General features: G+C 42.5%; 2 protein-coding genes across 3 annotated transcripts in view; both read right to left on the bottom strand.

Moving 5' to 3' along the window:
- Window positions 1–22,132, bottom strand: part of TXNRD1 (thioredoxin reductase 1) — a 50,482-nt gene extending 28,350 nt beyond the window's left edge. The window contains exons 1-3 of one of the 2 annotated variants that reach the window (XM_079140431.1): window positions 21,981–22,132; window positions 3,624–3,743; window positions 1,782–1,854 (exon numbers count right to left, since the gene is read on the bottom strand). In XM_079140431.1, coding sequence (XP_078996557.1) covers window positions 1,782–1,854; window positions 3,624–3,710 — 160 coding nt within the window. In that variant the 5' untranslated portion in view covers window positions 3,711–3,743; window positions 21,981–22,132. Of the gene's footprint in view, window positions 1–1,781; window positions 1,855–3,623; window positions 3,744–5,076; window positions 10,655–21,980 lie in introns of those variants that run through there. The other variant, XM_079140430.1, reaches the window with a different exon arrangement.
- Window positions 10,672–13,552, bottom strand: EID3 (EP300 interacting inhibitor of differentiation 3; the record flags this gene model as incomplete). Its single annotated transcript, XM_079140432.1, is given in 2 exon segments — window positions 10,672–13,537; window positions 13,540–13,552. Coding segments are annotated over 2 exon segments (1,200 nt in total). The 3' UTR covers window positions 10,672–12,350.
- Window positions 22,133–23,624: the final 1,492 nt, after the last annotated feature.

Raw genomic sequence — 23,624 nt, 5'->3', positions numbered from 1 at the left:
AAATCAGTTTATGCCTACTTTACAGGCCTTCAAAAAAAAAGTCAATGATAATTACAACCCAATCAAACGTTTTGATTGCTTAAAGTAGCCAAAACTGTCCCTAAGTCTATTCCTACGCTACATCTCAAGACATTTTTAAGTTCAGAGAACTTTATATACCAAGGAGAATAACATCATCCTAAAACAAAAGGCAAATTTCCAGTATTTTCCTATGCTACAAAGATTTAATATTAATATTATTGATAAAAATGCTGGAAATGAAATTTTACTATGTGCACAACCCTATACTTACCATCAAACCTATGTGCAGAAATGACAAAAGGTAGTTATGCTAAGCATGGCTGAACCGCAGTGGGTCTGAAACTGCACAAAAAATAAAAGTGGGCTTATATGCATTTTTTAAGGAGGCTTTCTTTGGATTCTCCAAAGGACTCATGTCCCATCTCCCTCGCCCCCCACCCCTCCAAACAAGGAACAGTAAGTATCTCTAAGCTGAAATGGCATTGTGATAGCTTGTCTCCCATTAAAATAAGATTCAGGAAAACAGGGAGGGTGCAAAATGACACCAATCAGCATGTAAGATAGCAGTGGACCATGCAGCTCAAAGCTATGTCCTCTAAGAACACAGAGTGTTGCTGTGCAGGACAGGAGACATACCCAGAACCAAGTACAGTGCCCAGCACAGGATCAACATTTAAGTTTTGCTAAATGAATGAACTGAATTTTGATATTGCTGCCTCTAGATTTCCACTTCTTGCCTCCTTCTAATGCAAGCAGCCAAGTAATCTTCACAGAATTTACCTAACACATCACTCTCCTGCCTGAAACTCCTCAAAGTCTTCCCACTATCCTTTGATTAGTTCAAAGTCCCCTCTTGGCCTACAAAGCCCTCATACTACCTCCAGCTCCTACTGCTCATGCCATAACCATGAAGGGTTCTCACATACCTCAGGGCCTTTATTTTATTTTATTTTATTTATTTATTTTTTTTTTTTGCGGTGCTAGGGATTGAACCCAGGGCCTTGTGCTTGCGAGGCAAGCACTCTACCAACTGAGCTATATCCCCAGCCCCTCTTCAGGGCCACTCAAGACAGAAAAAGCTGCCTGGAGGGAGTGCCTCTGCTTCTGGCAAAGTTAGCTCATTCTTAAACTTTTTAGGCCTTGTCTATCTGCCACCTCTTCAGTAGTCTTTCTTGACAATCTTCACAAAGTCAAAACTCTCCTTTACCCAGTTCTTCTCTACTCTATTATTAAACTTCTTTCAGGACCACTTATCACAATTTGCAAAGTTCTTGCTTACTTTTTGTCTCCACACCAAAGTGTAGGCTCTAAAAGGGCAGGAATTTCTTTCATGCTGTGAAAATCCCTGCTGTATCCCCATGGTACTGGTTCTTAAGTTATCAGTGTTTACTTAATCAGTTAATAATAAACATAAAATTCACCAAGACAGCAGCAGCAAGGGCTGCTGACCATTCGGATTCCAGTTTTTGTTTGAATGTAGAAAATGGATTTAAAGCGGGAAGTTTTAAAAGGTTTACACGTTCACTTATTAAGACCCTAAGTACATACAAAATGTATAAATGTTTACCACAAAGCATAGCTTGTGGAAAAGGTTTCCATCTGGGCTGTGCTAAACAACCAAGTCAACTTTAACTTGGCTCAAGTGAAAGATACTGTTGGTTTTTTGTTTTGTTTCGTTTCACTGGGTTTTAGGAGTTATTTAGGTCATTGCAATGAAAAACCGACTTCTACAAAACCACTTCTGAAATATTTTAGCTTACCCCATCTAGTTCCAAGAGGAGTTGGAGTGACAAAATCCAAGACCATAACCTTCTTACCATATTTGGCTGCCTCCTGGAAAACAAAATTATTAAAATGAGTTGAAAAAGTTAACATAATAAATGGGCAATGGGCTGCTACCATCCATGCTGCCTTTATTAAGCTATAATGGCTAAAGCATAACCAACTACTGATATAGGGGAATTTGATGTAGAACGACTAGTTCAACTCCAGGAAGAAAATTAAGACACTCAGATAGGCCGAGCATGGTGGCCCAGCAGCTCGGGAGTCTGAGGAAGGGATCACAAGTTCAAAGCCAGCCTCAGCAACTTGGTGAGACCCTGCCTCTAAATAAGATACAAAAAAGGGCTGGGGTTGTGGCTCAGTGGGTTAAGTGCCCCTGGGTTCAATACCAAAAAATATACACCCCACCCCCCAAAAAAAAAATAGTTGTGAAGGGAGTTTTAAACATTAAGCAGATTATAGTTATAAAATGGTTGGAACTGAGTAGAAACCTTAGAATCCTCTTACATAATTCCACTCAAACAATAACAGATTAAGCAATAATCTTTAAAAAAAAAAGTGGCCATTCAAGTGATACATAGCTGGTACAGCCAGTTTATTGACAGCACAGCCCTTCACCTAACTTCAATCATTAAAGGGAAGATCTCTGAAAGCATTTGTAAGTTCTACCTAATTCAGTTTATAAGGCAGAATACTGGGTAAGTTTTTATGTTTTTCTCAAAATTGTCAGATTTCCTAAAATTCTCATGTGAGGAGTCGACAAAAAAGCTGATATCTACAAGGCCTCCAGATATATTTTAGCAGAGTTAAGACAACAGTCAGGTTTCAGTACCTTCTACCTTTCTCAGGAACTAAGCCTTATGCTGGCAACTAAAGCTGCTGACAGTTGAGAGGACCAAGTCCATGCACTCTTCCAACACCACCTCCAGAATATATCACACCAGGCATGTTCCTGCATCACTTTCAGCAAAGTGTCACTTCATGTTAGGCACTGACCTGCTCCTAATTTGGGCAGCTTCACGTGCATCTACCACCTTTACTAAGTGACCACACACTGCACCTTAGGGGAGTACCACCACCTCATCTTTTAAAGAACCTGGTGGTAAGGACGACAGGGCTAAGGCTCCTTGCATGGGCCTAGGTTCAGGGCCAGGAGCCCCCCTCCTAAACTTTACCTATCCATCCTCTTCCCAGTCACACCAAGGCCTCAGTGAGAGGTTATTCTTACATCACCTCATCCACGTATGTAAGTTTTAAAATCTTACAGCCCTCATCTTTCTATTGGGGAGGCAAGGGGTTGAGAATAAGAAAATCATCAAAATGAAAAAAAATCATAAACTAGAATTTATAAAGAATAAGAAATTTTTTCTTTTTAAAAAATTTTTTAGATGTTGATAGACCTTTATTTTATTCATTTATTTATATGTGGTGCTGAGAATCAAAGCCAGTGCCTCACACATGCTAGGCAGGCGCACCATCACTGAGCCACAAGCCCAACCCCAAGAAATTTATTTCTTTAATTTCAAATCATTTCCAAAGAATACCCTTATCATCTTTTTTTTTTTTTGGGGGGGGGGGGGGGAAATCAACCAAACTTACACGAAAGTGTGTTCCAAAACATGGGCCCGGTACTGTATCAAGAACATGTATTTCATTTTGGAAAGGTGATTTATGTAAGTGGTCCCTTAATATGTCACACTCAAAGTTGATATAAAAAACACAAGAGGGCCTCAGATAAATTCCACAGAGAACTGGGGAACTCTCAGGAACAAGAATACCCTGAACACAACCCAGACGATACACAACACAAGGAGACCTGCCTTGGCAGCAGCCAGTCCTCCCGAGCCGCCTCCAACGATGATGAGGTCGAAGTCATAGGACTCGGGAAGATCCTCAGAGCCGTTCATTTTTTGTTGTGGTTGAAGATTGCCCTCATAAGCCTAAAGAAAAACAATGGAAAATAATTTCAATTTAACTTAAAAGCAGCAATGTCCAAAAAGCTTATATGGTAATCTTTCTTTTGGAAAGCAAAAGGAATTTCCAAAGAAAAAAAATGTTACTTTGACTTCTGTTGTAGCTGACAAAGTGAATATTCCACCTTCTTTCAATGGTGGCCAGTGCCTGCTTGCTTTGGTCACCATCCTGGAGGACTGGTTCTGGTGCCCTCCTGTGAAGCGAAGCGTTCACTTCGCTTCTTTCAAGTGTTCATACAGACTTCCATGTGGGGAAGTCCCAGCAGCACAACCAAGGCAACTTCGGCTTAAACTAAGTTTGATCATCAGTTCTTTTCTCCTAGCGCATTTTAAAACTAAGGTTTAAGTTAGGTTTTCAAAAATGTTTGTACAGTATGTTTTTAATGGAGTCATCAATACAGCTTAATCATTTTTCCTAAGTCAAAGGTGGAATGAGTGGGTTAAAGTCTCAGACCAAGATAGGGGCCTGGTAAAGTATGGGTAAAATAATTTCAATATAGCAATTTTAAAGTCAGCCAAATATTTAAGACTTTTCTACAATTTTAGCTGAAGTATTAAAAAATCTAGAAATTCAGATTAATTGAGTTATATGCATGTATGAATATGACATAAGGAACCCCACTATGATGCATGATTATAAAAAAATTTTTTTTAAATCTAGAAATCCAGAAAAATTGATTGACATTGACCTGCATGAAAAATGTGAAAAAAAGAAGTCTTGCTTTTGCAAGGCATCTTATGATTGTTTTTGTGGTGCTTGGTATAGAAACCAGGGCCCGACACAATTATCAAGTGCTCAATCACTGACTCACAGACCCAACAACTGCCAGGCATTTTAAATAAGGATGGCTCTGTCAAGCTCATTCCTTTCATCTGCATGTACTTGAAGTCTCCTCTGTTTATTTTTTAACGTGGTGCTGAGGATCGAACCAAGTACGTCACGTGTGCTAGGCAAGCACTCTACCACTGAGCCACATCCCCAACCCTTGAGTCTCCTATATTATATTATTTCGTTTTCATATACTTGGCATGTAGCAGGCTTTATAATTTAGGTGCTTGAGTCTTTTTTTCCTGTGATGCTGGGGATTGAACCCGGAGCCTTGTGCATGCAAGGAAAGCACTCTATCAAGTGAGCTAAATCCCCAGCTTGACTCTCGATTCTTAAAAAATCCTATCGTTCTACACTTATTTCACACTACCTTTTATATAAATGGATGAGTGAAAAAGCTAAAGAGCACAAACAAAATGGTTTTGCAAACATGAAGTTTTAACCTTAACAGCCAAAAGCTCCCAAACTTACCAGCCCAGACTGCGTATTTTTCTCCTGCCTACAATCAGGTGCAGGGGATGAAGGGCGGGCCTTGGGGTCAGCAGAACAGGGTGCTTGGGATGTGGAAGGAGGTGCAGGAGAGAAATGTGGAGGAGGAGGCTCGGCCCTGCAGGTGTCCCCAGGCAGCACAACAGGTGCACATGACGACTCAGGGGCTGCAGGGACAGTACCCGGAAGCCAGCAACAGTGGGGACAAGACCACACCACCCTGACAGTCTGCACGAAAGGTCTAACGCAAGAAGCTGGTAAGCACAGCCAGCATTCGTCAACTGGCATCATGGCCAAGGCCGCTCCTTCAATGCAGGGCACTGTGGGGGAAAACAAGTCGGTAATGACAGCCATTCAGAGCACAGGACCAGTGTGAGTCTCAGATAACAAGTGCTACTCCCTCCGTCTCACAGAGCAGGAGGCTGGCTTGCTGGTTTACAAGGGTGAGCAAATAAACATAGCTGGATGTTCTTGAAAAATAACTTTTAATCTCAACCTCATTTTATCTGCATCAACTGTGGAACAATGACTGTCTAAATGAAAACCACCAGTTCTGGGAAAGTCGTGCTCCCAACATACCTAGTTGAACAAATCAAAGAAAATGTATCCTTATGCTGAAAAGCTGTTAACATCACCAATGTTAATCATCAGTGCTTGACTCAAATTCTAGCTGATCTGGGTTCTTGTAGGTTAAACTTCAAGTCAATTTATATCAACCAGTGCACAAATTTTATAAAGAAGGCACTGAGCAAGCATGAGTATTTTTAGCTCTGTAAGGTATAATCAGTAACATAGACATTTAGTTGACCCTAGAACTAAACATCATGTTTTTAAATGTTAAACCAATTTAAAATAAAATTGCTATCATTCAGTTCAAGGTAAATGTTATCCAACTGAAACATAAAAAAGACAGATGGCAGAGAGCAGTTCCTCCAGGGAGCACACAGAGAAGAGTAAGGAGAGGCAAGAAGGCCCCACTCTCCTCCAGCTACAACCACTAGAAATGATGCCTGCTGACTGGAGGGAGGGAAGGATACAGGAGTTCTCAAACCTGTCAGATTCAGGACCACTTTTACTATCTGAAATTATTTAGGATGCCTGAAAACTTTTATTAATATGCACTTTCTCTACTAACATTTACTACATAGAGATTTAAACTAAGAAAACTTAAGTATTTATTAATTTTAAGTTAATATATCTACTTTATGCTAACATGAGCATTCTTAGTAATTTTTTTTAATTAGTGAGTGACTTTTTTAATTTCTTTGCAATTCTCTTAAATGCCTGGCTGAACAAAAAACTCATTATCTGCTTCCTTCCTCTGTCAATCTGCTGCAACATCACCTGTCATGTAGCCTCTGAAAAACTCCAGGGCAAACCTGGAAGATAATTAGAGTGAAAAAACAAACAGCATCCTAGTATTATGAAAACAATTTTGACCTCAAAGTTCACGCGAAAGGGTTCCAGGCCACACTTTAAGAACTACCACTAAAGGACACTATACCTTGCCTGCAGGCATTTGTCACTTCTTGGCCAGGCTTAAGTATTAGTGTTCTTTCCCTTATATCTGCCTCTCATAGCAATGCCTAACTCCACATAAATAAAAAAAATTTTTAAAAAAGAAAAAAAAAAAAAAAAAAAATACGCTGCTTCCCACCCCCCAAACGACAGTGCAATACTGGAAACATCTTAAATGGAGCAAATTTCTTTAAAATTAGAATATGAAATCCTTCCCCCGCCAAACCAAAATATCTATCCTTTGCCACCAATTTATTCTGGTGTTTCCTCCATTCTGCATGGCTCTGGTGGAGAACTGAGCTGGACTAAAATACAATACTTGCTCTATTCTTGAGACTAGGTTGACTGGGACTAATCATCTAAACCTTAGGAGACTCCATTTCTACCAAATTCCTGTAACCTCACCAAACTGCTGAGTTTAGCCTGGGGTTAAATCAAGGAGCTGTGGAGTGTGGGTTCTTCTGCGCATCCTGCAACCACCTCTCTTGAAATGCCTTCTTCCTACCAAAGCCCAATCCAGTACATAGACACACTAGCACAATGTTCCATTATTTTTATTCAATGTACACAAACACACTGCCCATCTAAAGCATTCCCCTGGGAACCGGGGTTCTTTCAACAACACTCTTAAGACTCAACACAAGAGCCATTTTACCTATGAAGTCTCCCCTAAAGATCCCAAACAACATGCCTGTTTTCTTCCAACGCTAATAACACACATCATCAGGGCTCTTAGCACGGACCATTCCGCTACTTTGAATGCTCTCTTTTCTCCACTTCAGTGCCTCATGTCCTTCAAGATTTGACTGGAAGCTTTTACTCAACAGCCAGAGTTGGGCGCTCCCCCTAGGAAATCCTACCGCCACCAAAACAATCCCCTCTAATCCATAAGGACAGGCACCTGCTTCTGGTCTTTTGTTTTTGCATCCTCAGTGCCAACCATACACGTATGGGATGATGTTCAACATCATTTTTAGAACAAAAGACTTGAATACTACTGCCAACTTGGTTATATGCACCCAAGAAGCTTTAGTTTTCTCACACATAAAATTAAAAACATGGAAAACACTTTGAAAAATGTAAGGAGTATAACATAATGGGTTAAGAGCTTAGATTCTGCCCAAACCTGAACCCAACTTGCAACTTATGTATGATCTTGGGCTAGGTGCTTAAATCCTCCTGCCTTGCTTTTCCTGTTTGCAAAAAGAAGGGCGATAAAACGTGCACTTAGGGGTTTGGGCGACAATCCAAGTAAATGCAGTACGGTGCCCTGAACACTACAAGCCTTGGCCACGTGAGCTAGCAGTAAGGCACAATGAAGTGTTCTGTCGAAGTGGCACAGGGCACTAAAGAACAGGGAGTACTTAGCAATTAAGTTGCAGCTGGGAAAAGGGCTAAATTAAATAAATAAATATTAAATAATAAAATTTGGAGCACATCCCAAATGTTCTAAATTGCTTGAAGTTCACGTTTTATACTTCACATGCAAAATAAGTAGCCTAACTTTTCTTAATGCCATAGATGCTCATGTCTGGCCTGCAGAAAACCAAAAACAAAACTCAGCAGCGACTACAGAAACATATACCAGAGCCAGCTGCTTGTCTCCTTTCAAACCTGATGGCTGTCACTGACTTGTCTGCAGCAGCCACTGGAGTTGTACCTCAGGCCTTTCTTTCTTTCTTTGGATTATGAATTAAGAAAGCAATAAAGGGAAATTTGCAGGTTACATGCTACAAGTTTTCTAGAAAAGACTTGGCCGTAGGTCTGTGACAGGGGTTGGGGCAAGCTGTAGCCCACAGGGCAAACACAGATCTGTTTTTCCAAAGCGAAGAATGATTCTTATATTTTGAAATGGTTGGAGGGAAAAACCAAGTAATAATCCATAATAAATAAAAATTACATTAAGGGTTGGGGTGGTAGCTCAGTGGTAAGCACTTGCCTAGTAAGCATGATGCACTGGGTTTGATTCTCAGCACTGCATATAAATAAAACAAAGGTCCACTGACAACCAAAAAAAAATACTTAAAAATAATTTAAATTTCAGTATCCAGAAGTAAGATTTTATTGGAAAATTACCACACTCATTGTTTCCAAATTGTCTACACTTTTCTTTTTCAATAGCAGAATCAATTAGATTTCAAGAGGCCACACAGCCCACAAAGCTTAAAGTGTTATCTGGCTTTTCACAGAAAAAATTCTGCCAAACCCTAGTCCTGGAAACTTCTGAGTCAGGGTCAGGGGATGGTAGTGGACAGAAAATAAGAGTAACACTGAACTGTGTGCAAATCAAAGAATCACCTCACTGTTCAGGGAAAGAGATGCTTCCTCTAGGGAGAAATTAGAGCGAAAGTCGCTTCTCCGTGACCGATAATCTAGATATTCAGCTAGCATGCACCTACGGTGTCTAGAGTCACGTTAATGCTTCACTTTTCCTCTGTATCCAGTATACTGGCAAATGAAGGCAGGTTCCAGGAGCATTTCTATCCTATCTTTCTGAGAGAGCATCGCAGCCTATGTCTAAGCAGTATTTCTTTGGTACAACTGTCATTAACAAAAATGTTGCTGTCTTTTCCTGTCATTAGCTCCCCAACATCCGAGCATGAATTCCTAGAACCTAAGAATGTTACCTTTAAAAGGGACTAGGAGATGTAACTAAGACTCTGGAGATGAATTTTCTAGAATCATCCCAGCATGCTCAATGTAATCACAAATGTCCTTTTAAGAGGGAGGCAGAGAAACGACTGCAGTAGCTGGAGATGTGATCACAGGAGAGAGAGACTGCACTGCCAGTTTGGGAAGTGTTCTGTGCAGATGGCCTCCAGATGTTGAGAAGACAAAGAATCAGATTCCACCTCTTGCTGATGCCTTCGTTTTGGATCAGCCAACCTCCAGAACCATAAGATAGATAGTATTGCTTACACTCACTAAATGCTTGGTTATAGCAATGATGAATGAATATACCTTCGAAAACACAAACACACCATTTTCTGGAACCATTTTCTCTCCAGTCCTAGAGCAGTACCTGGCACTGCTGGCACCAGTTGCTGGATCAATTAATAATGTGCACATTCCAGTTAATTGGCAATGGATTCCCCAGAAGAAAGACAGGGATCTACTAGTGTAAGGAGACTCAGAGTGAAGGGTGATACCCCAGAATCTGTTGACCCTGCTATCCGGAGAATGAGACAATAACACAAGAGTCCCCAATGAGACAGACACCATGCTGGAAGTTTTATGTACATTACATCCCATCTAATCCTTACAGTAGTCTTGTAACTATTCTTAGTTATCATTCCCATTTCATACCTAAGGGAGCCTTGAGAGACTAAGAAAACTGCCCGTCAGCCAAGAAATTAAACCTAGGTCTCTATGATTACAAATCTATTACTTTGCTCACTGCACGATACTTACTAGTTCCTATTTCAAAGAATTTGTCCCAAATATTTTCTAATTTAAATCCCTACTGCAATCTTAAGAGATAGGTATTATTCTCACTTGGAAAAATCAAAAACCTAAGCTGTACAGATAAGATAATCTGCCCAAAGTGGATAACAAAAATGTTACAATCAGTACTGATGCAGGTCCTTCGATCACAAAGTGGGCCTATTATTCAATAAAGTTTTACTTTAAAATAAAATTCACCTTCAAAAGTTAAGGTGGCTCAGGGCTTGGGTTATGGCTCAGTGGTAGAGCACTTGCCTAGTATATATGAGGCACTGGGTTCCATTCTCAACACCACATAAAAATGAAAAAAGGTATTGTGCCCATCTGCAACTAAAAAGAATTATTTTTTAAAAAGTTAAGGCGCTCAGAAAAAATAAAATTGAGAAGTTAAGGTGCTCAAACTATCAGTGGGAAAACAGCATTTTTCCAATTTGATAATCTTTATAAAGGAACTCATCTCTCCATTGATCAAGTCTCCTTTTATTTTCACAGTAAGCAGGTACTTTAATTTCAAAATGATGAGGTTAACATGAGTCATGACTAAAACAAAAATGACTGGACAATTTGATATCTGAACTATAATTTTAAAGATAACCCCCAAAATTTTTTTATAATTTTAATACTTTTAAGTTATCACTCCATGTCAAATCCTCCCAGGGAAGACATGAATTTGACAGTGAGTGAAGAACTCGGGCTCTCTCTGCTATCAAAAACAGTGCCTCTTTGCTCCAAAAACAGATGAGATCTGGAAAATACCAGTGAGGATCAGTGAGACCATCCCTAAATCAAAGGATGACAAAAACTGAAAAGGTTAGAATTTCTTTAAGAGGAAAGACTAGCTACTTCAGAAAGTAATTTGCCAATGACAAATACCTAATTTTTCAAAAAATTCTCCAGTATATTATTACTGGGGAAACTTCCTCAAACATCAGCTCCTGCCTTTCTTGGCATCATTTGTTTAGCCTTTGGATTTCCCTTTCTGGTACCAACTAGACTTAGTACCAGTTTATTGTCACTAGTAACAGTCATTCACCCACCTACCAATTAGTGGCCAAATTCCTCTACTACCAAAGATTAAGTTCCTAAAGATAAAAGGCAACTTACGAGTATGCTTACTGCACATTCTAAAGCTTTTTAATTTTCAGCAGTAATTTCCAAATCAGGTTGTAATTTATACTCTTAAAACAACTGGAAGGGGGGGTTGGGGTAGCTCAGTTGGTAGAGTGCTTGCCTTGCAAGCATAAGACCCTGGGTTTGATCCCCAGCACCACCAAAAAAAAAAAAAAAAAAAAAAAAAAAAAAACCCTGGAAGTACCAAAAAGAGGGGAAAAAAACCAGTTCACACTAAGAACATGTGAATTAACACAGTTTTTAAACAGGGACAGTTTTTAGCCCTATTAAGAAATGTAGAATTAATATCCAAAGTTGTTACATGATGACACATGACTGATTCTGAAAGTACTAACAGATACCACAAAGAGAAACTAGGGGCCAGAGAAGACATTAACCAAGTAGAAAAAGCTTTCAAGTATGCAATGTTAGGACAAAAATAATTTCTACCCTTAAGGATTCTAAGAGTAAGTCATGAAATTCTCGCACAGCTTCACATTCAAGTAAATCGGTTTCCCCTAAACCTAAAGGTTCTCTTATACCGTAACTTCCCAATTCTATGCATTTGCCCTTATTACTTCCCTGCCTAAAATGTTGTTCCTTCTTCTAATTCCTACTCCTCTTTCAGCCTTTATTTGATGTTTTGACCATTGAGCAGTAGTCACACTAATTTGCTGAGTCAGCTTACAGGAGAAATAATTTAAAATTATGGATACCCATTCTCTGAAGCATGGCATCTGACTTTGTAAGTCATAATACTGCATATTTAGTACCTTCTAGTTTTTCTTGAACAACTCTCACCCACTCTCACTCCAACTTGGTTACAAAGCCCCTTATAGGATTCTCCTTGGTTCACTATGACAGAGGAAGCAAAACAGTATCATAGAATTCTGAATTTTTTTGTGCAAGTTGGCCTATGTATTTTAGTTTCCAAAATTCAGAACTTATAAAATTTTTATTAATGTTTCATAGAGCATTCAAAAAAATATTTCCCATAAGTACACCAGTGAAAATTTTTAATAGCATCACCTCATAAATTACCAAGAAAAACACATTACACAGAAAAACAATTTTCAAATTGAAAATATTTTACTTTACAAGAAATATAGTGTGTGCACTTCTGATTTTGCTGTTTTGAGATACTTCAGAAAAACAAAACTGATTCCTACACTAGGAACACAAATCTAATATGAGTTTGTGATCATAGCCTCTGAAATTTCAAAAGTTGCCACAATATTTTTCCAATCCTGTAAACTCAGAGATATAACTCCTTGCTTCCTGCCAAAGGAACTGGGATCATTTCCTTCCCCCATTTGGTTAATATTAATTGGCTCTAATATTGGCAGCCTGTCTTGGTCAAGCCTTATTCTTGCAAAGCCATCTCTTATAATAAAAGAAACGTAGAATATATTCTCCACTGTACGAGAGAAAGAGTTTGGATCAATCACAAACTCAAAATAGGACACAGGAGTATCAGGATACTTCCGAAAGTAGGTCTGCAACAATCCCAAGATTCTTTCCACTTCTTTTTCTGTTGCTTCCTGATTGGTACTCAGGTCCAACTTCCGCAACTTTGTAGGCATATCCCCATTTCCTTCTATTTTGCGAAATTTTTTGTGATGTTCAAGTCGGGGCTTCCGAACAAAAGGCTCAGACTTGAATGAACCAAAAATAAAGTGGAATGTTTCGGCCTGCAATATCCAGGATGCTGCTTCCTTTTGCACTGTCTCCCAAAAGGAGAGCGCGAGGCTGTCATCGCAACCACTCAACTCATCACACTCGTCTTCCATCCAATTGAGGCCCACAAATATGAACAGAAAGTCACAAAATGCTACTTGATTAAAAAAGCTCATATCAGAATTTAACTGCTTTGCTTTTTCTTTACCCAAATCAGAAGCCAAAACAAGAAACTGGGCATCGAGGGCAGCTTCTCTTGTTCGGCTCACTCCATCGAACAGGACGTTGGCTTCCTCCAGGGCCTCGGTCAGCGAGTCGCTGGCCGTGTTCACTATGTCCTCGCGGTTCTGCTGGACACTGTAGATGAGCTGCCGGTACTGCTTGCGGATATTCCGACATTTCTCCTCGTCCTCGGTCAGCCCCAGCAGGTGGGGGTCCAGCTCCGGCTCCCCAGAGCTGAGCTCGTCAGAGCAGCTGTCCACCCCCACCACCACGTCCATCTTTAGGGGCTCTTCCTCCTCCTCTACCTGCTTCACCGAGTACTCACTGCAGGTGACAGTCTCCACTGGCTCCTGGCCTCGCTTTAGAGAACCTTTCTTATCAGACATAGCGGCAACCGGCAGCACACACTCAACCGCCTCCAGAATGTTCCCGACGCCCGCCCGCGAAATCCAAGGGGCAGTTGGAGAAGTGGAGGATGCCCGCCCATGCGCAGTGCGGCCTCCGGCTCTGGTGGGCCCCGCCCCGCCCTCGCTCCCAGGCCTATGGGCTCCGCCCCACCCCGCCCCCAGCTCATTCCCAGGCCGCCGGCTCCGCTCCGCCCCGCTGTCACTCGGGTCTAGAGGCTCCGCTCCCACCCCAGCGTTCGCCACCAGGCCTGCGCAACAAAAAGAACGCGCGCAATAAGGAACCCCCAGCCCTGCACCGGAATAATTCCCATTTAAGAGGCAGCTATTGCTTTTTAGCAATGACAATATAACCTGACATTCAAAGAAAGACTTAGACACCTATGGGAAAACGTACAGGGTACTAAAGAGCCTGCGCTTTAATGGAAACGTTCCCTGCCATACACTGAAGTAAGGTCCACATACTTCATTCTGATTTAGAGGTTTTATTTAGTGCTTGTATTTGCTAAGTGTGGCTAAAATGCTGCTAAGGACAAGTTAAGGTCAAGGGCCCGGAAATGAACTGTCATTACAATTAGGTGAAAGTTCACGGTTGCAAGGTGTCTGGAAATTATACAAATATAATCGGGTTAATTAACCTTTGCTAGCCCTCAAAAAGCCAGATCCCTGCTCAGAATATAACTCAGTGGTACTACGCTCACTTGGGTTCATCCCCAGTACTGGAAAAGAGAGAGGCGCCAAATCCCCTGCAGTTTACCAATTTACCTCATTTCATGGGGCACGAACATTTGAGGGAAAATGCACAAGATGCACACTACTCAAGCGACCTTTGGTTTTCCACCACCTCGGAGTGGAAAAAGAAAAAGGGTAGGTAGGGCTCTCCACAAAACATTTGGAAGTCTATCAATGGTTAACAGTCACCTAAAAAGTGAACAAAGCTATGAGGATTTCAAACATGCTACAAGGACATGCAAGTGAAGTCTAAATTGGGTATGTGTTAGAAAAGCACCATTGGCTCACTTTGGAAATTCAAGTTCATGAAGGAACTCAGGTTATTAGTCACACAAGTAGAAATGTGTAAGTGACAATGGAAGGAATACATAGAGGACATGCACACTCCCAAAAACCTTTTTAAAACTGCAACAGGTGCCCCTTAAGCAAAAAGAAAAAAAAAAAAAAAGGAGGAAAAAGGGGGGTGACACGCTGCATCTGGTGATCACAAATTTCAAGTAACTAGGAAACAAACTGGCCCTATTATCTCTTCCTGTGCATTTTTTAGACCATTTTCCTTTTGTCTAGTTTCCTGCATGTGAATAATAAAACATAGTATTAACTCTAAAATCCTTACATTACCAATCATCCACAACTTTTTTTTTTAAGTAGAGGCAATTCAGGAAAAAACATGGCGCTTTTCAGAAACAGCCATTATGGTTATCTCATATACAGTGCCTGCATGTACTGTATTATCCTGTGCCACCAGATTGTGAGGCTCTCAGAAATGAACACTTGGCTTTAAATACTCTCAACTATTCATGTACAGATGCAATTGAGTATGTGCTGACTGAATGAGTAATAATGTACTTTAAAAACTTTGTTCCAGGGCTGTTACAAATTATGTGGTGGCAAAGATTAATCTCACAGGATTGGTGGAAGTAATGGATTCTAAACAATGAAGGTGAAAGTCAGCTGTCTTTCAGAAAGTATCTTATTCCTCCAAAGCAAAGGAAAACAGAAAAAACAAAGACCTAGGATCATCAAAGAGCTGTATTCTTCCCATCTGGCCAATCACAAATTAACACTTATACCTGTCTTTAATCTTAGGTGAAAATGTAGTTAAGAACTCCAAGACCCAAATCCAAAAGTTTCCTTTTACAGTGAACCATATTTTGGGGAGCATATTTCATCCACTTTAAATTCAATAAAAACAATCTATACTAAAGAACTCCAAAAGATAAGACAATCTTACCTTTTTTTCCTAGTGATTCAGGGGAGGGAAAACAATTCTAAAATGCGTTGGATCTGTTAATGGGGCTGGACCATGGCTCAGTGGTAGCGCACTGGTCTAGCACGCATAAGACCCTGGGTTTGAACTTCAGCACCACATAAAAAATAAAATAAAGGTATTATATCCACCTACAACTAAAAAACATATTAAAAAAAAAAAAGAAAAATCTGTTAATTCGGGCTGGAGGTGTGGCTCAGTGGTAGCATGCTTGCCTAGCATGTGTGAGGCACTGGGTTCAATTCTCAGGACCACACAAAAAATAAATAAATAAAATATATTGTTGTCCATCTACAACTAAAAATATATATTAAAAAAAAGCACAAGGTTATTAAAAGCTGTCACTTCCAGTGCTGAATTAATTCTATGCTATATCCAATCCCCAGGAACCTTAGTACCATAATTTAGATCATCTGCAGAAAGGCAGACTTGTATTATATTCAGCCTATAAAATTCTGCCTTTATAAAGGTGCACACAATTTTAGAGTTGCTACCAAATAAAACCATCTCAAGTTTAATGTTTTTTTCCTCAATCATTTAAATGGGATTTCTGTACTTGTGAATCTTTAAATCATTAAAACTGATTTTCTAACCTAAAATCCAATTACTACTAATTATCGTAAATGTAACTTAAAGGAAGGCGTGGCAACACATGATTTCAAGTTCTACTGGCCAACTTTTCTAGGACTAGGAGTAGAAAGCCCAAGTGCAGTCTTCCTCTGGTTCTTCCTCTCCTCTCCTCTCTGAAGAGCTGCTACCCAAGGCTCCATTCCCTCCATTTTCCTTCTTCCATCTTTTCTTCCATATTATTTTTTAGCTCCTTTCCCAGAAGTCCAGACTGATTTACCGCAAGACTCCTACAACAAATGGATTTTTATGAGACTTTCTGAGCCAACGCCAGCAGCAGAGTGGAGTCCCATAGTTTAAAGCTACACAAGTCCTGCTATCGGCTACTCCCAAGACTTTTCTGTGCCTTTTCTCATTAGCAGCATCTCTCCCCTCAACCCACCAGAGTATCTGTTTAATAATGAGTTGTGAAGATGTGGTAAAATTTCTGGTTTCATTTATCACAGACGGTAGGTATGATGTGAGGTACATTTTCTCTTTCAACTTAATTTCCTTTAACATTATGTTTATATAATGTTTGCTTTGTTTTTTGCAGTACATATTAAAGTTAAACTTTGCTGTGATCAAGTTATGTGTTTTTTGTTTGTTTTGTTTGGTACCAAGGACTGAACCCACTGAGCTACATCCCCAGCCCTTCCTATTTTTAGAGGGGGTCTTAATAAATTGCATAATGCCTCACTAATTTGCTGAGGCTGGCCTTGAACTTGCACTCCACCTGCCTCAACCTCCCAGGTCACTGGGATTACAGGAATGCACCACCACGCCCAGCAAAAGATCTGTTTTTAAAAGGAGTGGGGGGAAGGGGCAACACACAAGCAACCATAGATTCTAACAGGAGACAACAAACCTGAGTTCCAGTCTTCATCTGTCAGCTATTGTTAATACCTTTAAGCAGACTGCTTAACTCTCAGCCTCCAGTGTCCTTATGAGTAAGATGGGAATACTACTATTTATATCACATAATTACTAAGTATTGAATGATGATTATGTAACAGATCAGACAGTATTTTCAACTATTGAGTAGAAACTTAATAATTTATAAAGTATTGGCCAGGTGGTGGCAGCCACCTGTAGTCTCAGCAGCTTGGGAACCTGAGGCAGGAGGTTTACGTTCAAAGCAGCCTCTGCAAAAGCAAGGTGCTAGACAACTCAGTGAGAGCCTGTCTCTAAATAAAAATACAAAACAGGGCTGGGTATGTGGCTCAGCGGTCAAGTGCCCCTGAATTCAATCCCCAATACCCTACCCCCCCCCCAAAAAATTGTAAACTATCCCCAAAATAGCTGATGTTTAATAAACATCAGATTACTAAAAAAAGGAAAAAAACTCATACGCAAACCAGTAGCTTCATTCCTTATTGTTGCTCTAGAAACAGGAAAAAAAAAATTTTAAAGGTCAAATCAATAAAAAAGAAATAAAGGAATATATTCCATTACAACAAATACCAAGGAAAAGATATTTGCCATACGACAAAAAATTAAAACCTACTAAGGTTTCAACTATTAAAAATATGTAGAGGACTCTGAAGGTTAAATTTCTCCACCAGATATTTTGAAGCAGAGCCACAAAGAATCTAAGCTTATATGCAAAGTTAGTTAATAATTAACACTTACTTATTGTCATTCATAATTGTTTATCTCATAAACAACTCCTTAAAGTCCAGCAAAATTTTTTAAAGTACATTATCCACAAAAGGTTTAGAATAACTCCTGTTCAAATAAAATGTCATTATTATTATTGTTATAGCAGGGCTGGGGACAGAACCCAGGCCTTCACACGTTAGGCAAGAGCTCTACCACTGAGCTACACCCTATCCCAAAACAGCATCATTATTTGTAAAGTAAAAAATAAAATGAAAGCCAGGTCATACTAAATAATGCGATGAAGTATAAAAAACCGCACCTTCAACCTGTGGTCAAGACACACACTTAGTGGCAGTTAAAACCCAGGGCTAGTAGCATGCCAAGCCCCAACAGCATAAACGAGGTGCTGAGATGAAGATAGAGCCCCAACCACACCTCACAAGTCAGCAATGAGCATCAGCCTGAGTTCAAATAAAAAACATGTTTTCCCATTTTCTTCAGTCTTTGAATTTCCTCACTTGTAAAGTCTGTCTCTCCCCCCCACATTTTGGAGTGCTAGGGATTGAACCCTCGGCCTATGGGTGCTAGACAAGCACTTTTACCACTGAGCTACCCCCCACAAATACACTTTCTGAGACTTGACATGACTTTCTTCCCAACCGACCTGGACACATCTGCATAAAATGCTGAAAGCTGATAACGTTACTGTCCTACAGGTTTTTAAAAATTCTGATCTGCTCCCCAACGTGCCACCTAGAATCTTCTGAACAACTTAGAGTTTCGTCATAGCCCATCTTCAATGAAATCAGAACCATGATAGCTAAGTTCTTCCCTTGAGTGAGTCTGTCCCTACCTCCGTCCATTCGCTCAACAAATATTTTGCTAAAATGTATATGTGGTGTTAAAAAATGTATGCAAGATAGGAAGATGTGTTATTGTCTCCTAATTTAATAGGCACAGTGGAATGAAGTTCCATTCCACAAACTTCTAACAAATGAACATCTCCTGCATGCCAGGAATAGCAAGATGAATCACAAGGACACCGCTGCATCAAGGAGGCTGGCACGTGTCTCAAAAGTAGTACCAAAAACTGTGTGCCAGAGGTGTGAGCCCTGCAGACAGGCAGCCTGTCTGGGCTCCAGTGCGAGCTCCGCCACCTCACTAGCGGTGGTACTGGGGGCATGCACCTTTAATTCTGCAAGTCTTCATTTCTGTGTCTGCAATACTGGACAACACGGCCTTCTTTGGAGAACGGTTTTGAGGATCTAGAATCTGGTGTCTAACTGGCATTCCATATAGCAGGCACGTCCACTTAGACACGAGCACTACACAGCTGCAACCAGGCACACACACAATAAGCCAAGATCTCCACCCTTGATACGTAAGCCAAAAACTTATCACTCTGAAGTGTTCCATCAAGTGCTTTTTCACTCACTCTGCTTCTCTCCTCAGTACCACCACAGGCATTTACACAAGTGATTTCCAAACTCTGGAATCCTGGAAACACTGATTCACATGCAAGGAGGTTCCCTACAGGAATACTTGCAATCCTGCCTTAAAAACTAAGATGTTTATGAAAACCAGATGTCCTTGAGCACCAGGACTCTATTCATAGTTCTTAGGGAGCTTCCCAACTCCAATTTCACACACAGACGACCAGCTTACTTCCCGACTTTGGTTCCATGGCAAAGTATTCAAGAGAAAGCATATTCCCTTGCTGAATTCCTATTTGCTGTTTTCTAACATTTGAGAGGCATTAAAGAGCAGAGAGCAGTCCTTCATTTTCCCCAATTGCAATTATTAGGTCAACCAATCTTGATCAAGCTGCCTTATACACTAAAGTAGCCTCAAGCTTGTTATTACCCACAAGAATTGCAGGAAGAGGCTTGTTTAAAATAAATAAATAAATAAAACCAAAAAAGCCAGCTTCCTAGCCCCTTCTGGAGCTTCTGCTTCAGGACTCAGGCAAAGTTCCAGCATGCATGTTGCACAGCCCTGCAGAGGACTGTGCAGGTGGTCTGCAGGCTGCACATTCAGAGACATGCTTCTGCAAGCCTTCATCCTTTAGGCTCATCAGCTCCTCCCAGAATTCGCTCTCCCTTGACTTCTATAATACACTCACTGTGAAAAGCAAGGTAGGCTTTGCTGCTGTTGTCCTTTTTTGGGAAGGATGGGGAACTAGGGAAGACACTATATTAAAAAGAGAGAAAGGAAAAGCAGACATCGTGATTCGTTTCCTGTCCACTATTTACCCTGCAATTAAAGTATGAAACCTTAATCTTTTTCTTTCTTTTTTAAGATATGGACTTTAGGATTATAACACTAACCCCATAAGCCTTTCTCTACTCAAACCCAATGTTCCCTAAAGATGTTCAAAACCCAGCAGTTAGGCGCAATGTAAGCAACAACACACTAGAAGTTCACAAACCTTTCAAGCCAGTAGCCCCTATCTTCTTCTGTCTCAGCGCAAATTAAATAAGCAAAACCCAAAAATTAAATCAAATGATACAAAAAGTAGAATGGTAAGTTTACTTAAGACATTTGCTAAATGACTCTTAAAAGTATGAATGAGTGGAAAGCTTTTCATTGATGGCATCACACACCTCACCATATATTTAAATCAACTGTGATCATAGAGTTGAAAACATCAGATCACATCAACAGAGTGAGTTCCAAAAGTTATAATGATTATTTTACTCCCACTGATGTTTAATCAGGAGCATCAAAAGTATTATGTAAAAATCAAATGCCTATATAACTTTGGAAATGTAAACTTATGACACAGATGAAGAGAAAAGAATAAACTGACCTGAAGAAATATTAATACACCTTTGTCTCACCTTACTTGGAAATTAAGTCTGAGTAACATAATTATTTTAAATAAAGCTAAAAGCCTTTTTATGTCCTTTAATTATTTTACATTAACTAGCTATTTGTCTTTGAAGTCTAGTTCCATTTTTTTATACTCATTCATCAGAAAGAAAAATAAATCTTTTTAGAAGAAAATGTAGTAAATAGAAGTACAAATGAATTGCTAATGTTATTCCTAAGGGTGCATACTTCTAAATACATTTTTACAGTTAATGCAGGCCTCAGGTTTACTTCGAAAAAGGAAATGTTCAATACCAGCTCCATTTCTTAAAAACTACATTGATTCGAGCTGGGGTGCAATGGGGCCCGCATACGCACATAATCCCAGCCACACGGGAGACGAAGGTAGGAGCATCCGAGTTGCAAGCCAAGCCTGGACAACTTCGCAAGACTGTCTAAAAATAAAACTAAAAAGGACCTGGACTAGTTCAGTGGTAGAGTGCTTGCCTAACAAGCCAGAGGCCCAAGGTTTGATACGCCCTCCCCGCAAAAACCTGCATAGATGCAAATGTTTAAGGACAAAAAGGGAATCTCCAAAAAATCAACACAAGGTATGAAGACGATCGGATTAGAGGCTTTCACACCTGGTCATCAATCACACGATGTGGAACATCCACCAGGCGGTCCTATCTGCTCAACATGCGCCCTGGTGGCAAGCATTTTTCCAATCTGTAGGCTAAGACCATCCACCCCCTCACTAGGTGGATCCTGCTTGCCACCAGCCAAGGGAAGATTTCTTTCTTCCTTTCTGTCCACCCAATTGTCAACTTCCGGGCCAGAAAAGAAACCCCGAGGGGAACTGAACTCACCCCAGGGGTTTCCTTGTTACCTTCCTCAGTCTGAGGTTCTGGGTCCCCCCAACCCCCAGAGAATTAGAGGAAGGCCACAGGGGCCAGTCTGATGACGAAGATAAGCATTTCCTGATCCCCTTTTCTAAGGAGCTCCCTGAACAATTTAAGAGATGACACTATCGCTAAAATTTTTAAATAATTTGCATTAACTGGGAGGGAAAGAGGAAGGAAAACAGAAGGCAAAGGGCACTCTGGAAGTTATCTCGTCCGGGGGCGGGGGCGCACACCGGTAACCTCGGCTGCTGGAGGCAGGACGGCAAGCTGGAGGCCAGCCTGGGCAACTTGGGAGCCCCGTCTCACAGGAACAGGGCTGGGGATGTGGCTCCGTGGTAGAGCGCCTGGGTTCAAGCCCAATCCCGCAAAAACAGACAGTCCTCTGCACAGGTGAGAAGAGTTTCGCGCTTCCCTCCGCGCTTCCGCGGTCGGACCGAGCCCGGCAACACGTGCGCGGGCAGGGCGCCGCTGGGCGCGGGCTGGGCGCGGCTTGCCCTCCGGGGAGGCGCCGGCGCCGCGGCCCGGGGCTCGGGAAGGCAGGCCCCGCGGCGCGCCCGCAGCTTCGAGACGCGGGCTCTCTCCCACCTTCAAGGTCGGGCCATGGCCGCGCGTCGGCTCCGGCTCCACCGTCCCCGGGGCCCTCGGGCCTGCGCGGCCCAGTCGGCGGGCGCTCCTCGCGGGCTCCCGCGGTCCTCTGTGGCACAAAAGCGGAGGCGGGCGTGAGCTCCGCGCCGCAGGGCGACGCGGCGGGCGGGGCTTCCGGCGGCCGCGGCCGGCAACAGTGCCCGGGGCCCCGCGCACCGCGCACGGGCAGAGAGCCCGCCGGAGTCCCCGCCAGGCTGCGCCGGAGCTCAAAGGCCTGCTTTTCCAGTGCGCCCAAATCCAGAAGGAAGCCTCAGAAAAACCACCTCAAGACGCAATTACCGCGCTCCCGCAACACCTCCCAGCGGACCTTGCTTGAAGTGTGCGCCCACCGGGAATGCCACAATGAATCCGCACCGGACTCCATGGCACAGGCCTGGAGCTTTACAGGCCCACATTTCATCTTCACGACATACTTTGGAGGCAGGCATCACAGGCCTATTAAATGAGGAAACCGGGGTACAGGAAAGGAGAGCTAAGCAGCTTGCCCAGTTCCAGCAGCGTCGCCAGCAGGGGCAACATCCGAACCCCGGCTGTGGTCCGTGCGCTAACCACTAGCCAGCACTGCCTCACTGAATAGGTAAGAGCCAGCTGGCAGCCGTAGCTGCTCCATTTCAGTGTCAAGACGGGCAAGCCACTTGTCAAAACACGGAGTTTACACACGTGCTTTGCCAGTTTCTCCAGATTCCTGAGGATGCAGTGGTGTGAAAATTCCTGGAAAGGCCTTCGGGTATAGTTCTACTTTCTTAGTGCTGTCAAGGCTCTGCCGATCTACACTTCGTCCACTGCCACCGACATTTCAAGACTCGTGCTCCAGAAATGACACAAAAGCCCATTTTCTCAGTCTGCAAACCGCCTCTACCAAGAGAGCGAGCTGGGAAAGCGCCGCCGACAGGAGGCCAGCCTCACCCGCCGCATGCAGAAGCTGTGGGTGACCCGGGCCACACCGCACGCCGCCCAGTAGCCGGCTCTCGCTGCCTTACTAAAGCCGCGTCCCTCTCGGACCTCGCCCGCCTTCCCCTCTAGGTTCCTAATGGAACACCGGCCGCACGGCGGGCGGACGCACTCCTCCCGCCAGCAAGCTGCCCCCAGCGCGCCCACATGCCTGCTGCCGGCCCGAGCGCCGTCTGCTCTCGGTGGACGCGAGCTCGCGGGAAGGCGAAGCGCGGAAGACGCCCAGCTCCCCGGGCAGCAGGGCCCGACTGAGGCCGGCGGAGGCGACGCGGCGGCTGGCTCCCAGTGGCCGTCAGAAGCCACGCCCCGCCCCGAGCGGGAGGGTGAACCGCCAGTCAGAATGACAAAGCAAAAATCCACTCCTCGTGCAGCCTGGCGACCTGCGCCGCTCGGCTCGGCCTAGAGAGCGCTGCTCATTGGGCGCCAGCGCACCCTGCCCGCGGTAGCGGCCCCCAGCGCCAGCCTGGGTAGAAACAAGGCGTGTTTGGAACCAGAACGGAAGCACGTGCTCCACCTGCGCCAGCCGGACGTGCCCCGAGGCACCGGCGCTGAACTTTGCTGCCCCCTGGATCACGTGAGGCTCTTTACAAAACCGATGCTTGGCTCCCACCCCAGACGGTCGGTCGTCTTTGG

The sequence above is a fragment of the Sciurus vulgaris genome, assembly GCF_902686455.1.
Source record: "Sciurus vulgaris genome assembly, chromosome: 5".
In the NCBI taxonomy this organism is placed as follows: domain Eukaryota; kingdom Metazoa; phylum Chordata; class Mammalia; order Rodentia; family Sciuridae; genus Sciurus; species Sciurus vulgaris.
The sequence above is the reverse complement of the archived record's forward strand: the minus strand, read 5'-3'. Positions and strand labels throughout refer to the sequence as shown.